Source organism: Onychomys torridus, chromosome 3, assembly GCF_903995425.1.
Source record: "Onychomys torridus chromosome 3, mOncTor1.1, whole genome shotgun sequence".
In the NCBI taxonomy this organism is placed as follows: domain Eukaryota; kingdom Metazoa; phylum Chordata; class Mammalia; order Rodentia; family Cricetidae; genus Onychomys; species Onychomys torridus.
This window is the reverse complement of record NC_050445.1, coordinates 111683955-111696164: the sequence shown is the minus strand read 5'-3', so window position 1 is coordinate 111696164 and position 12210 is coordinate 111683955. Positions and strand designations below refer to the sequence as shown.

The 12210-nt window shown below is 50.9% G+C and overlaps 1 protein-coding gene and 1 long non-coding RNA gene across 7 annotated transcripts in view; one reads left to right on the top strand and one right to left on the bottom strand.

The window, feature by feature from the left end:
* Positions 1-3437, bottom strand: part of LOC118579215 — a 58106-nt gene extending 54669 nt beyond the window's left edge. For 4 of the 6 annotated variants that reach the window (XR_004944445.1, XR_004944446.1, XR_004944444.1 and 1 more), the window contains exon 1: positions 2214-3437. This is a non-coding gene — a long non-coding RNA (uncharacterized LOC118579215). The remainder of the gene's footprint in view (positions 1-2213) is intronic. The other 2 variants (XR_004944448.1, XR_004944449.1) reach the window with 2 other exon arrangements.
* A 523-nt stretch (positions 3438-3960) lies between these two features.
* Positions 3961-5705, top strand: Pcbp1 (poly(rC) binding protein 1). The gene has a single exon (XM_036181412.1). It carries the CDS (start codon positions 4246-4248, stop codon positions 5314-5316), a length of 1071 nt encoding a protein of 356 aa, XP_036037305.1. The 5' UTR covers positions 3961-4245; the 3' UTR covers positions 5317-5705.
* The last annotated feature ends 6505 nt before the right edge of the window (positions 5706-12210 follow it).

Below are 12210 nucleotides of genomic sequence, written 5' to 3'. Positions count from 1 at the left end.
AGGCCAGGCAGTGGTGGCACACATCTTTAATCCCAGCACTTGGGAGAAAGCAGCAGGATGTTCAGGAGTTCAAGGCCACTCTCAGCTACACAAGACTCAATCAGTCTAAAAGGAAACAGCTAGGTGGTGGTAGATCACACCTTTAATCCCACTGCTACGGAGGTAGAGACAGGAATATAAGGCGAGTGGAGTCAGGACCACTCAGTCTGAGGATTTGTAAAGACAGGAGCCCCACACATTAAGTCTGAGATTTCAAAAAGGTTAAGAAGTGGCTGGCTGCTCTGCTTCTCTGATCCTTCAGCTTTTACCCTAATATCTGACTCTGGGTTTTTATTTAATAAGACTAATTAGGGTCGAGCTTCACCTGACTATTTAGTACTTATTAATATTTTAAATTCCTTAACCTACACTGTCACCATGCAAGGAAAGACACCCAGCAAAATCCATATGTAATTTAGTGGTTTAACATATAGCTTCTGAACTCAAATGGCCTAGACTCAAGTCCTTTACTTCTGTAAAATGGAAATATCACCACTCATCTCAAGTTCTATGAGGATTAAACATGTGCATCTGTCATGACCTACTTATGGGCTTTTAATTACTTTAGTTATAATGGCTCCTGTTTTCTTGGCATATAAAGAAACGAGCAGAAATGCTATTTTGTAGTAGTTTGTTATATGTGTGTGTACATGTGTGAGTCATGAAAATTTAATTTTTTCAATGCTTTCCTTTTTCAAATGTGAGAAGCACTGAATTAAAGCACCCAATAACGCTCATAACAGTGCCCAGCACACACTTCATGCTGTCTATTCTTATCACTTGCTAATATTGTGTACCTACTAAAGCTGTTTGCAGAGTTGGGCAAAATTATGCCCATTTAGAATGTCTGACACATCATCTCAATGTAAGTCCAAACAGAACACTCTTCTCCCCCTAATGCCCACATAGTCAAAGGCACTTAGGTACATGTTTGTTGCTTGGCCCACTACCGATTACATTCAAGAGTCCACAGATTATGATTTATCTCTCCCATACTGTCAATATTTGCAGAAAATGGAGGATTGGAGTCAGGTAAATAGCTTACTTTAGGGTTGGGGATTTGGCTCAGTAGCAGAGCACTTGCCTAGCAAGCACAAGGCCCTGGGTTCGATCCTCAGCTTTAAAAAAAAAAAAAAAAAATCTTAACTTTATCTGCTAAGGAATGGGGAAGCCAGAAAACCACCATATGAATAACTGAGTCATACAGAAAACTGCTTGCTCCTTGAAGTCAGATAGAGGAAAATGCATCACAAATTAACAGATAACTTGAATCTTTGGGCAAGACTGAATCACTTCCACTTCGAGTCCTTAACCAGAGGCTTCTTAAAATAATATTTGAGCATGGACAAGTATCACCAACACCAGGAAAAGCTAGAAGGCACTAGACATACTAATAGGGGATAACTATATAGCAATTGGTAATCTGAGTGGCTCCTTTACAAATGACAACAAGTTCAGCCAGGTGGTGGTAGCCTTCTATGCCAGCACTTGGGAGGCAGAGGCAGGTGGATCTCTCTGATTCAAGGCCAGCCTGGGCTACAGAGCTAGTTCCTGAACATCCATGGTTACAGAAAGAAACACTGCCTTCAAAATAAAACAAAAAAACAATGAAACAAAACAAAACAAAACAAATAACGAAGTTTGCAGGAAGTAGTGGCTTAAGCCTTTAATCACAGCAGGCAGTTCAGATCTCTGAGTTCAAGGTCAACCTGGTCTATAGAGTGAGTTCCAGGACAATCTTGTCTGAAAACAAAACAAAAAATAGACAAAAATGACAAACTCATCTAACACACTGAAAGCAGCATTTAAATTCTTTTTCTGTTTTGAAACAGGGTTTTGCTATGTAGCCCTGGCTGGCCTCAAACTCCACCTGTTTCTTCCTCCCTAGAGCTAGGATTAAAGATGTTTGTTACCATGTCCTGCAACATTTAAATTCTACAATCCTGCCAGGGTTGGTGTATGCCTATAATTCCAGTATTTGAGAGGCTGAGACAAGAGGACCTGTAGTTCTGGGAAAGCTGGGCCACAGTGTGTGACTTTGCACTGCAAACACAAGGGCTGGGAATGTGGTGAAAAGTTTGGCTAAAAAGTTCAGGATCCTATGTCTGATCTCCAGCTCTGCAAAAATAAATTATAAAACTCTGGTTTAAATAAAAATCTGCAAAGGTGCTCACCAGTAAGGAAATCAGATGTTTATGGATTCCATCCTCCATACTGAGCGACCTTAAATCAGTCCCTTCATCTTTCTGGGTCTGTCTTACTCTGCTGGGGGAAGAAAGAGAGAGAAATAAACACCCACTGCAGTCAGCGGACTGTGACTAAAAAAAAAGGATTGTAGTGAAATGTTATCTGGACTGGCAAACCCAAAACCACCGGCGGCCCCTCGACTCTATTAGAGGACACAACTGCGAGCTTGCGGATCACTGGACAGCTGAATAGTAAGACACAGCAACCTTAAGGTTTTAGCAACAAGTCTTTAATCAGTTAACACCACAGCCTGTACAAGATCCAGAAAAACGGGTTTCTAGATGCCTGGATACTTGGCTGGGCACTGCGCGGACACGACCCCGCCGGCCATTACTCAAAAAGAAAGAAAAGCATCGGGTAGGCCTGCGTTTTATGCACAAGCCCAACAAGAGGGGTGGAGGGCCTAAGTTTCTGCCAACGAACTCGCCAGAGGCCCGCCGTCCCATCCTGGAAGGCCTGGGGGCAGGCCCCAGAGTGCGAAGACGCCCGTTCTAGAGCGTTCGGGCCCACCCCAATTTCGCGTAGGCGACACGTGTCGCCATTTTGTCGGGACACATGGCTGCCAGCCCTCCCCCGCTGTGGGGATCAAAGGGGCCGAGGAGCGCCACGTTAGCCCTTTCCCTGAGGTATGAAACACGTCCCCACAACCTCCTCTCGTCTGGCTAGGCCCGTGGAACAGGGAAAAGGCCAGGAAACCATAACTGCTCTCCAGAGCCCCCGTGGCCATTTCCGGGCGTCAGGAGCTCGGGCAGGAGGGCCTCCCAAGATGGCGGCCGCGCCGAGGGCCCGCGGCCTCGGAGAGCGCGACCCGGGGGCGCGCGGGCGAGCGCGGACGTGCGGGCCAGGCCGGCCGGCCGCCTTCCGGGGCGCACTACGGCTCTAACGTCTAAAGAGGCTGCCGGGGCCGGCGGCGCAGGGGCAGGAGGTGGGGCTTCCCGGAGACGGAGCAACGAAACGCAAACAAAGCGTTATGTAAAGAGACGCCATTCTCCTCGCGGCCCGCGATCCTGACCCTTCCCCACGCCGCCCCGGCGGCGCAGGCTGGGCTCGGGGAGTCTCTAGCCTTTCTGCGCCCCGGCCGCAGCGGCCGCACTGAGGCCGAGGTGGGGGTTGGTACGAGGCGCCCGGACGCCGGGGACGAAAGGGCCCCACGTGCCCACCAGAGCGCGTGCACGCCCGCCTGGCCGCGCCTCGCCGCCCCCCCCCCCCGGAAGACACCGCGGGCCCCGCCCGCCCCCCCCCCACCCCCGCGCATGCGCCCCGGCCCCCTCGCGCGCACGTTTTAAGCCCGCGGCGTCCCAGCTACCGCCTGCAGTGGGCCTCGGCGATTGCCTGTTTCGCTTCGCGTTCGAACCCTTCGCGGGGGAGGGGAGAGGGAGAATGGTCTCTGTCGCCGTCACAGAACAGTAATTTCCCCAGGCCCCTGCCGGTGCCGCTAGAGTTAATAAAACACGTGCTCCCTCTCAATCGCCCGCCGGGTCCCCAGGCTCGCCCTCGCCGTGCGTCTTCTCCCCTCCCGCGGGGCCCCTGGGTTACTTTTCTCAAGCACCGCGCGCGCGCTGGCGCAGCCTTGTGACCTAAAAAAGCCGGTCCTCTTTTTTTTTTTTTTTTTCCCCCCCTCCTAGGGGTCCTGCGCAGCAAGCACTTCCGGGGTCAGAGGGTACGCGGGGTTGAAAGCGGGCTTCCCGCCCCGCCCAGACCGCCGAGGCTGCCGCCGGAGTCGCCACCACCGCGCCCTCGCCCACCCGCCCGTCCGCCGCTCCCGGCCCCGCTCGCCCCCGCCGCCGCCGCCGCTCGCCTTGCGACGCCGCCGCGGCCTCCCGCCCGCGCCCGCCCGCTCCCGCGGCCCCCGCTCGCCTCGCGCCGGCAGTTCGGGGCCTACTCCTCCCCTCCCCCGCCAGCCGCCCAGGACTTGACCACGTAACGAGCCCAACTCCCGAACGCCGCCCGCCGCTCGCCATGGACGCCGGTGTGACCGAAAGCGGACTCAACGTGACTCTCACCATTCGGCTGCTGATGCACGGAAAGGAAGTGGGCAGCATCATCGGGAAGAAAGGGGAGTCGGTGAAGAGGATCCGCGAGGAGAGCGGCGCGCGGATCAACATCTCGGAGGGGAACTGCCCGGAGAGAATCATCACGCTGACCGGGCCCACCAATGCCATCTTTAAGGCCTTCGCCATGATCATCGACAAGCTGGAGGAAGATATCAACAGCTCCATGACCAACAGTACGGCGGCCAGCAGGCCCCCGGTCACCCTGAGGCTGGTGGTGCCCGCCACCCAGTGTGGCTCCCTGATCGGCAAGGGCGGCTGCAAGATCAAGGAGATCCGCGAGAGCACGGGGGCCCAGGTCCAGGTGGCGGGGGATATGCTGCCCAACTCGACCGAGCGGGCCATCACTATCGCCGGCGTGCCGCAGTCGGTCACCGAGTGTGTCAAGCAGATCTGCCTGGTCATGCTGGAGACGCTCTCCCAGTCTCCGCAGGGGAGAGTCATGACCATCCCGTACCAGCCCATGCCGGCCAGCTCGCCCGTCATCTGCGCGGGCGGCCAGGATCGCTGCAGCGACGCGGCGGGCTACCCCCACGCCACCCACGACCTGGAGGGACCCCCTCTAGACGCCTACTCGATTCAAGGACAACACACCATTTCTCCGCTCGATCTGGCCAAGCTGAACCAGGTGGCAAGACAACAGTCTCACTTTGCCATGATGCACGGCGGGACGGGATTCGCCGGAATTGACTCCAGCTCTCCAGAGGTGAAAGGCTATTGGGCAAGTTTGGATGCATCTACTCAAACCACCCATGAACTCACCATTCCAAATAACTTAATCGGCTGCATAATCGGGCGCCAAGGCGCCAACATCAATGAGATCCGCCAGATGTCCGGGGCCCAGATCAAAATTGCCAACCCAGTGGAAGGCTCTTCTGGAAGGCAGGTCACTATCACTGGCTCGGCTGCCAGTATTAGCCTGGCCCAGTATCTAATCAATGCCAGGCTTTCCTCTGAGAAGGGCATGGGGTGCAGCTAGAACAGTGTAGGTTCGCTCGTAACCCCCTTCTGCTGTTTTCCCATGATCCAACTGTGTAATTTCTGGTCAGTGATTCCAGGTTTTAAATAATTTGTAAGTGTTCAGTTTCTACACTTTATCATCCGCTAAGAATTTAAAAAAGAAAATCACATTCTCTGTTCAGCTGTTAATGCTGGGATCCATATTTAGTTTTATAAGCTTTTCCCTGTTTTTAGTTTTGTTTGGGTTTTTTGGCTCATGGATTTTATTTCTGTTTGTCGATGAGAAATGTAAGAGTGGAATGTTAATAAATTTCAGTTTAGTTCTGTAATGTCAAGAATTTAAGAATTAAAAAATGGATTGGTTAAAAACGCTTCGTATTTGAACAAGCTGGGAATTGCTATCTTAAACTCTATTGTTGGTGCTTTCTTTTCCCCTCCCTTCCCCTGTTAAGTGTGGGGCGCGTGAGGCCAGAGGGAGAAGGGTGGGCCGCGCTTGTTCTCTGCAAGCTTTCCTTGCCTTATCGGTGAGATTCCATTCCCTCTGCCCCAACAAAGGAATGGCAGGTTGGGCCTGCTTCGGGATGTTTACAGAGACGGGGGCTCAGGAGTGACATCTCTCTCCAGCTAAGTTCCAGAGAGGGGCCTCTGCCCATATCTCTGGTAGAAAATATAGGGTTTTCTCAGGTGGAAAAATTGCCCATTCAGTAGGACGGGATGAATGGAGAACATCCTGTCCGTCTAGCCAGCGGTTCCCCTACCCCCATCCCGCAGGGAAAACTTAGCCAGAACAATAAAATACTCACGGGCAAGGGTTGTGGGAGCGGGCAGGGACTAGAAGGAAAGGGAAACAAGGGTGGAAAGGAGGGCCACAGCTGCTGGGGGATTGGAGGGGCTTGGGTCGGGGCTGGGATGACACTACAGAAGGACCACGTGGGGAGCAGGCACCTGTGGCAAGTAGCCCAGTCAGAACGTTACACCTGCCAAGTGAGGTGCCCAGAAACAAAAGGGTATTTTTCTGATTTTCCTCAGCTGTGTGCAATGTTTAGCTAATAATTGCAGGAAATAATCCTGCCTAAGTGGGACAGCCCTCCCAGGAATGTAGACCGATCCAAGGTGCTAAAATGCAGATTCCTGAGTCCCACTACTCACTGAATCAGAACACTGCATCTTTAGTGCCCATTAAGAGACCTGAGGGGTTGGGGATTTAGTTCAGTGGTAGAGCCCTGGGTTCGGTCCTCAGCTCTGGCAAAAAGAGATCTTAAGTTTGAGAACAGCTGTGGTAAAGGCCTAGTAATCCAGTCCCTATGAGCTGAGTCTAGGCTGGACACAGAGCAGAAGAAAAAGTGTCTACAGGCCACACTAGACAACAGTAAGACAACAGACACTTAAGGTGCCAAAGTGGACAGTTCAAGCCCAGGCAAAAGAACTTTAGGAGGTTATTGGCAGTAAGCATTTGTTGATGCTTCTCTGCAAGACACCACTGTACAAGCCTGTTTAGTCCCTGGAGGAGAGATTTCCATGCCCTGCTAGTGAGTTGTGGGGGTTGCTGAAAGGCCAGGCCATAGAGTAGATGGTTCTGCCACTTGTGGCCTTGAGCAAAGCACTGGAAGCTGGAAGTGTTAAAAGAACACACTCCCTGAGCTTGGGACAAAAAAGCAGTCTTAGAGCAAAATAAACTAGATGGCAGATGGCCTATTTGTGGGAGTGGAGAGTGCCTAGAATACACAGGCAGAGAAGACCCGATTAAAAAGATGTATACTAGACAGGTGTGTGCATAGCCTTAATCCCAGCACTCAGGAGTCAGACAAGCAAAGCTATGACTTCGAGCCCCTTACATAGTGAGTTCCAGGCCAGCCAGGACTACATAAAGAGGCCCTGTCTCAAATAAGAATAATGCCAGGCTTTGGTGGTGCACACATTTAATTCCAGCCCTCCGAAGGCAGAGGCAGGCGGATCTCTGAGTTCTAGGTCAGCCTGGGCTACAGAGTGAGTTCCAAGACAGGTTCCAAAGCCACACAGAGAAACCCTGTCTCGAAAAAAGAAAAGAAAAGCCAGAAAAAGGAAGGAAAAAAACAATATGGTATGTACTAAACTTGGCTGAGTGACCAGGAAGGGCATGGGCCCGGTGAGGGTCTAATACAGTGTCTTCTGGAAACTGAGCACTAATCGGGGCAAGTGGACTACAAACTTGAGTCCTCAGACAAGCCAGTAGAGTCCCTGAAAGAGGGACATGGTTCAAATATACCGCGGGGATCAGTCACTTGAACTTTCTCAGCTCTCCTACCTGACATGCCCAGTTATTTCGAGATAATCTGGGCAGCAAAGCATAGAATGGCTCCCACCTTGGAAAAATGAAAGGCAGGAGCAGCCACTAAGAAGTCATCGTAGAAAGAGGTTCTAATACAGGCTGAGATGTATCAAGCAGAATGCACACTGCGGGGAGGCTGAAGACAGACCTAAAGAGATCAGTGTTTCCCGGCCTGATGACAGATTTATACACAGACAGAAATGGCCCACCAATAACTAGAAAAGAAGTCGCGGCAGCTACATGCCAGCAGGTAAATACAGAGCAGAAGCTAAGTAGTGAGGAGGTGTCATTTTGATGATGAGGGACTTAAGTAGTCTTGGATGCTGGTGTCTCTGACACAGCAGGATCTCAAAAGTAGTTTAGTGGCAGAGCAATTGTCTGATACGCACAAGGCCCTGTGTTCAGGTCAGTCCCCAACACCATACAAATAAATACTTTGAGAGAAATGGTTGAAGAAGCAGGATAGTTAGCTAGATAGTGGCCTTGAGAAAAGTGAAAGTTTCCAGGCTGATGAAGGGGCAGTAATGCCGAAGAGAGACTTGTTTTCTTTTGTTTTTCGAGACAGGGTTTCTCTGTGTAGCTTTGGACTCTGTCCTGGAACTCACTCTGTAGACCAGGCTGGCCTCAAACTCACAAAGATCTGCCTGGCTCTGCCTTCCAAGTGCTGGGATTAAAGGTGTGCCCCCACACCACCCAGCTGGAGACTTTAAAAAACAAACAGTTGGGGATTTAGCTCAGTGGTAGAGCACTTGAACAAGCGCAAGGCCCTGGGTGCGATCCTCAGCTCAAATAAATAAATAAACAAACAAGATGTGATGGCATAGGCAAGCCCAGCCCTCAGAGGCTAAGACAAGAAGCTCACAAGTATGAAGACCAACCAAATACTGAGACCCCATCTCAAAAACAAAACAAAACACACAGAGCCAGGCATGTGTCCAAGTGAAATCTGGGCACTCAGGAGGCTGAAGCAGGCAGATCTCTGAGTTCAAGGTCAGCTGATCTACAAATTGAGTTCCCAGGTCAGCTAGGGCCATGTGCAAGAACCTGTCTCTAAAGAAAAGAAATTCCCTTACCCACCCATTCCTCCGACAAAAAATAAAGGTACAACATTTAGCCAGGTGTAATGGTTCTTGCCTTTAACCCTAGCACTTCAGTGGCTACAGGACCAGTTCAAGGTCATTCTCAGCCATAAAGTTTGAGAGAGGATCTCTTGTAGACCAAAGCCAACTTGGTCTACAAGCTACAAGAGATCCTCTCTCAGAAAAAAAAAAAGGGGGGGGGATACAAGTCCCCACCCCTCCCTGAGGATTTTTTTTTTTTTTTTGGCTGGGGGAGAAAGGGACATTTTATTCAGTGATGTAGCCACTGGTGAAATGCCCATGCTCCTATAAATACACCCTCATAAACAGTGAAAAAGAAGACTGAGGTAGCTCTGTTGGTGGAGTGCTGCCCGCACTGGGTTCTGTCACCAGCACTAACAGCACACCAGAAATGCCAGCACTTGGGAGATAGAGGCAAGAGGACCAGACCGACGGCTTCTGGGAATCTTGAGAGTCACCACGAGAGAGAAGCCAGGAATAGTTTACTAAGACAGAAACCTAAGCCAGACGTGGTGCTGTGAGATCTCAGCACTTGGAAAGCAGAGGAAGGCTGATCTCTGAGTTCGAGGCCAGCCTGGTCTACAGAAGTAGTGCCAGGACAGCCAGGGCTACTCTCTCGACAGGGTTTCTCTGTGTACCCTGTCGAGAGAGAGAGAGAGAGAGAGAAAGAGAGAGAGAGAGACAGAGAAATTAAGAGGTGAGGCCTAGGAGGAATTTCAGTTCCCACCACTGCTAAATAAAAAAGTAAGTTGTGCTGGGCAGTGGTGGCACACACCTTTAATCCCAGCACCCTGGAAACAGAGCCAGGCAAATCTCTGTGAGTTCAAGGCCGGCCTGGTCTACAGAGCCAAGTCCAGGACAGGCACCAAAACTACACAGAGAAACCCTGTCTCAAAAAACCAAAACTAAATAAAAATCTAAATATTAAGGATTTTTTCGTCATACACCCCTGCTGCTGTCCCCCACCCCCAACTCCTGCACATATACTGTCATTTTAATGACCAAAATAACTTGGGGCAGACATTTCAAAGGAATGTGCATGCTTGCAGAGCAAAGATTCAGAGCAATGAGGGGAACAGAAGCCTGGGAGCTGCCACCGCCGCCCAGACAGAGTGGAGACCACTCAGATTCTCAAATACTGACGCTAGAAAGCATGGGAACAGCAGGAGGGAATGTGAAGAGCATCAGGGAAAAGACTGGGGTGTCTTCTAGGATGGTCTCACTATGCAGCCTAGGCTGACCTTGAGTTGTGAATCCACCCCCTGCCTGAAACTTCCAAGTGCTGGAATTCTTGGAATGAGTGGCCACACCTGGCTGGTATTTTTGTTTGTGTGCTTGTGCGTGCCTGCAACAAATCACCTGGAGCTGGAGTTACAGGCAGTTGTGAGTTGCCTAATGCAGGTGCTGGGAATCAAACTCAGGTCCTCTGCAAGAATAACAATATATGCTCTTGACGAGCAAGCCATCTCCAGCCTGCAGTGTTTCCTATTACAGACATCAGCAGTAGGCCACAGACACTCGAAAGAGGAGCCTGGACAGATTGACAGACACTGTTGTGTCCTGGCCATAGGAGCTGTACCATGGCACAAGGCCCGTCTCCCTCCAGACCACAGTCCCCCTCGTCCCTCTTCACATTCACCCTTTACTACTACCACGTGGAGGACCTCTGCCTTCCTGTTTGGACAGTGAGTCACCACCCTCAGGCCATCTCCAGAGCAGCTACTGACTCTGTGACCATCCCCCACCCCTGCCAGCACTATGTGCCGTGCCGGTGGCTGAGGCCTCTGAGTTGAAGCAACCTCACCCCTCCACTCTTGACTCTGGAGTGGCACCCCACAAACTGTCCAGTGTCGTCTTTGTGCTTGCATTCCCACTAGCCAGATGACAAGAAGGCAGACAGAGGAACAGACTGTCACAGGAGACATCTTCCACTGTGCTTCCACTTCCTTCAGTTCACTGACTACCAAAGGGACTTCCCAAAAAGTATTAGTTTCTTTGGAGGACAGGGTCTCATGGAGCTCAGGCTGGCCTAGAATTGGTATGTAGGATGACCTAGATCTCCTGATCCTCCAGCTTCTACCTCTCAGAGTTGGGATTGTAGGCATTCACCACATGTGGTTTTAGGTGGGCCTGGGGAATGGAACCTAGAACTTACTGTGTTAGACACGCAAGTTACAGCCCGAGCCCATGTTTCCAAAAGTTTAAATCTGATTATATCCTTCCCCTACTTAAAGTAAATGCCATCCCTGCCCACGCAAGAGAAAATCCGTGGAGTCTAGCCTGAGCTAAGAAGAAAAGAGAATCCCTCACCCTCCTTTATGATTGTTCCTTTCCAGCTCTGTCAAAGTGACAGTCCTCGTGGGTCCCCTCAGGCCTCCCTATAGTCAGTTACTCTGCCAGGCGGGCATCTGTACACAGGAAAGTGGGCCTGCCTGGTGGGGTGCTTCCTCCACGCATGGCCTGGGCTTCGAGAGCTCCTGCCTCAGCCTCCACATCTGCAAGCACCCCTGGCTCCGCTGAGGGATCCAAGCTCCAGGCCTGGCGCTGGCAGCTGCTTACAGTGACCTTGGACAAGTTGCTCTGGCCTTCTAGGGTTCAGTCTTCCTAGCTGGAAGACAGGAGGAGATAATATCCACCATTCTCTGGCTGCCTTAGAATATAATGCTGCCTTTGTGGCCCCCATCTCTGCTCTGCCTCCTGACACTGGGCTGACTTCTGACACACAAGCCTTCTGTCGACACCAGGGAGAGGCGTGGGAGAGCTGGCATTAGCCAGTTTCATCTTGGTATTTGGGTGGTTTTTTGTTTTTTGAGAAAGAATCTCCTGTATCCTAGTCTCTGCCTCCTTAGTGACCCCTTGGACCTCAGTACTTCTTCCAAGTACTGAGATTATAGGTGTGTGCTTCCCAGCCCAATTGAAGTTTTGATGCCATTTTACAGGTGAGAAAACCTAGCTCCCTCCTCCAGTCCTGAAGGGACTGATCCCAGGTCACAGCTATTGAATATTTAAATTCAGAGAGAGCACCAAACTGTCACTCTGCTGGATTGTCCCATCAGGCTGGAAAAACTACCTTTAGGCACACTGTTGTGGTGATATTTTATTTGTATATTAATAAATAAAGCTTGCCTGGAGATTAGGTGGGGGCCAGCCATTTTAAGTAAACAAGAAGTCAGGCAGCACACACCCTTAATCCCTTAGCAGGCAGGATCGCTGTGTGTTCAAGGCCACACTGTGGTGACACACGCCTTTAATCCCAGTACCAATCATAGAGACCAGGAGGTCTGTACAGACAGTGACAGCTGTGTAAGAAGAGGAAATGAGGTAGCTGGGCTAAGAGAGCCAATGAGAGGGCAGAACAGCAAGGCATATAAGCCTGGGTAGACAGACAGGAAGTCACGCTCTTTGGAAGCTGTGGTGTTGGTCAGGTGAGGTTAGCAAGACCATTTAGAAATTCGTCTACTTGGCACCTAACGTGGGACACGAACCCACAATCCTGAGATTAAGA

What these genes read in the sequence shown, in the direction of transcription:
- Pcbp1 (XM_036181412.1), top strand. Translation starts at nt 4,246, where the DNA reads ATGGACGCCGGTGTGACCGAAAGCGGACTCAACGTGACTCTCACCATT.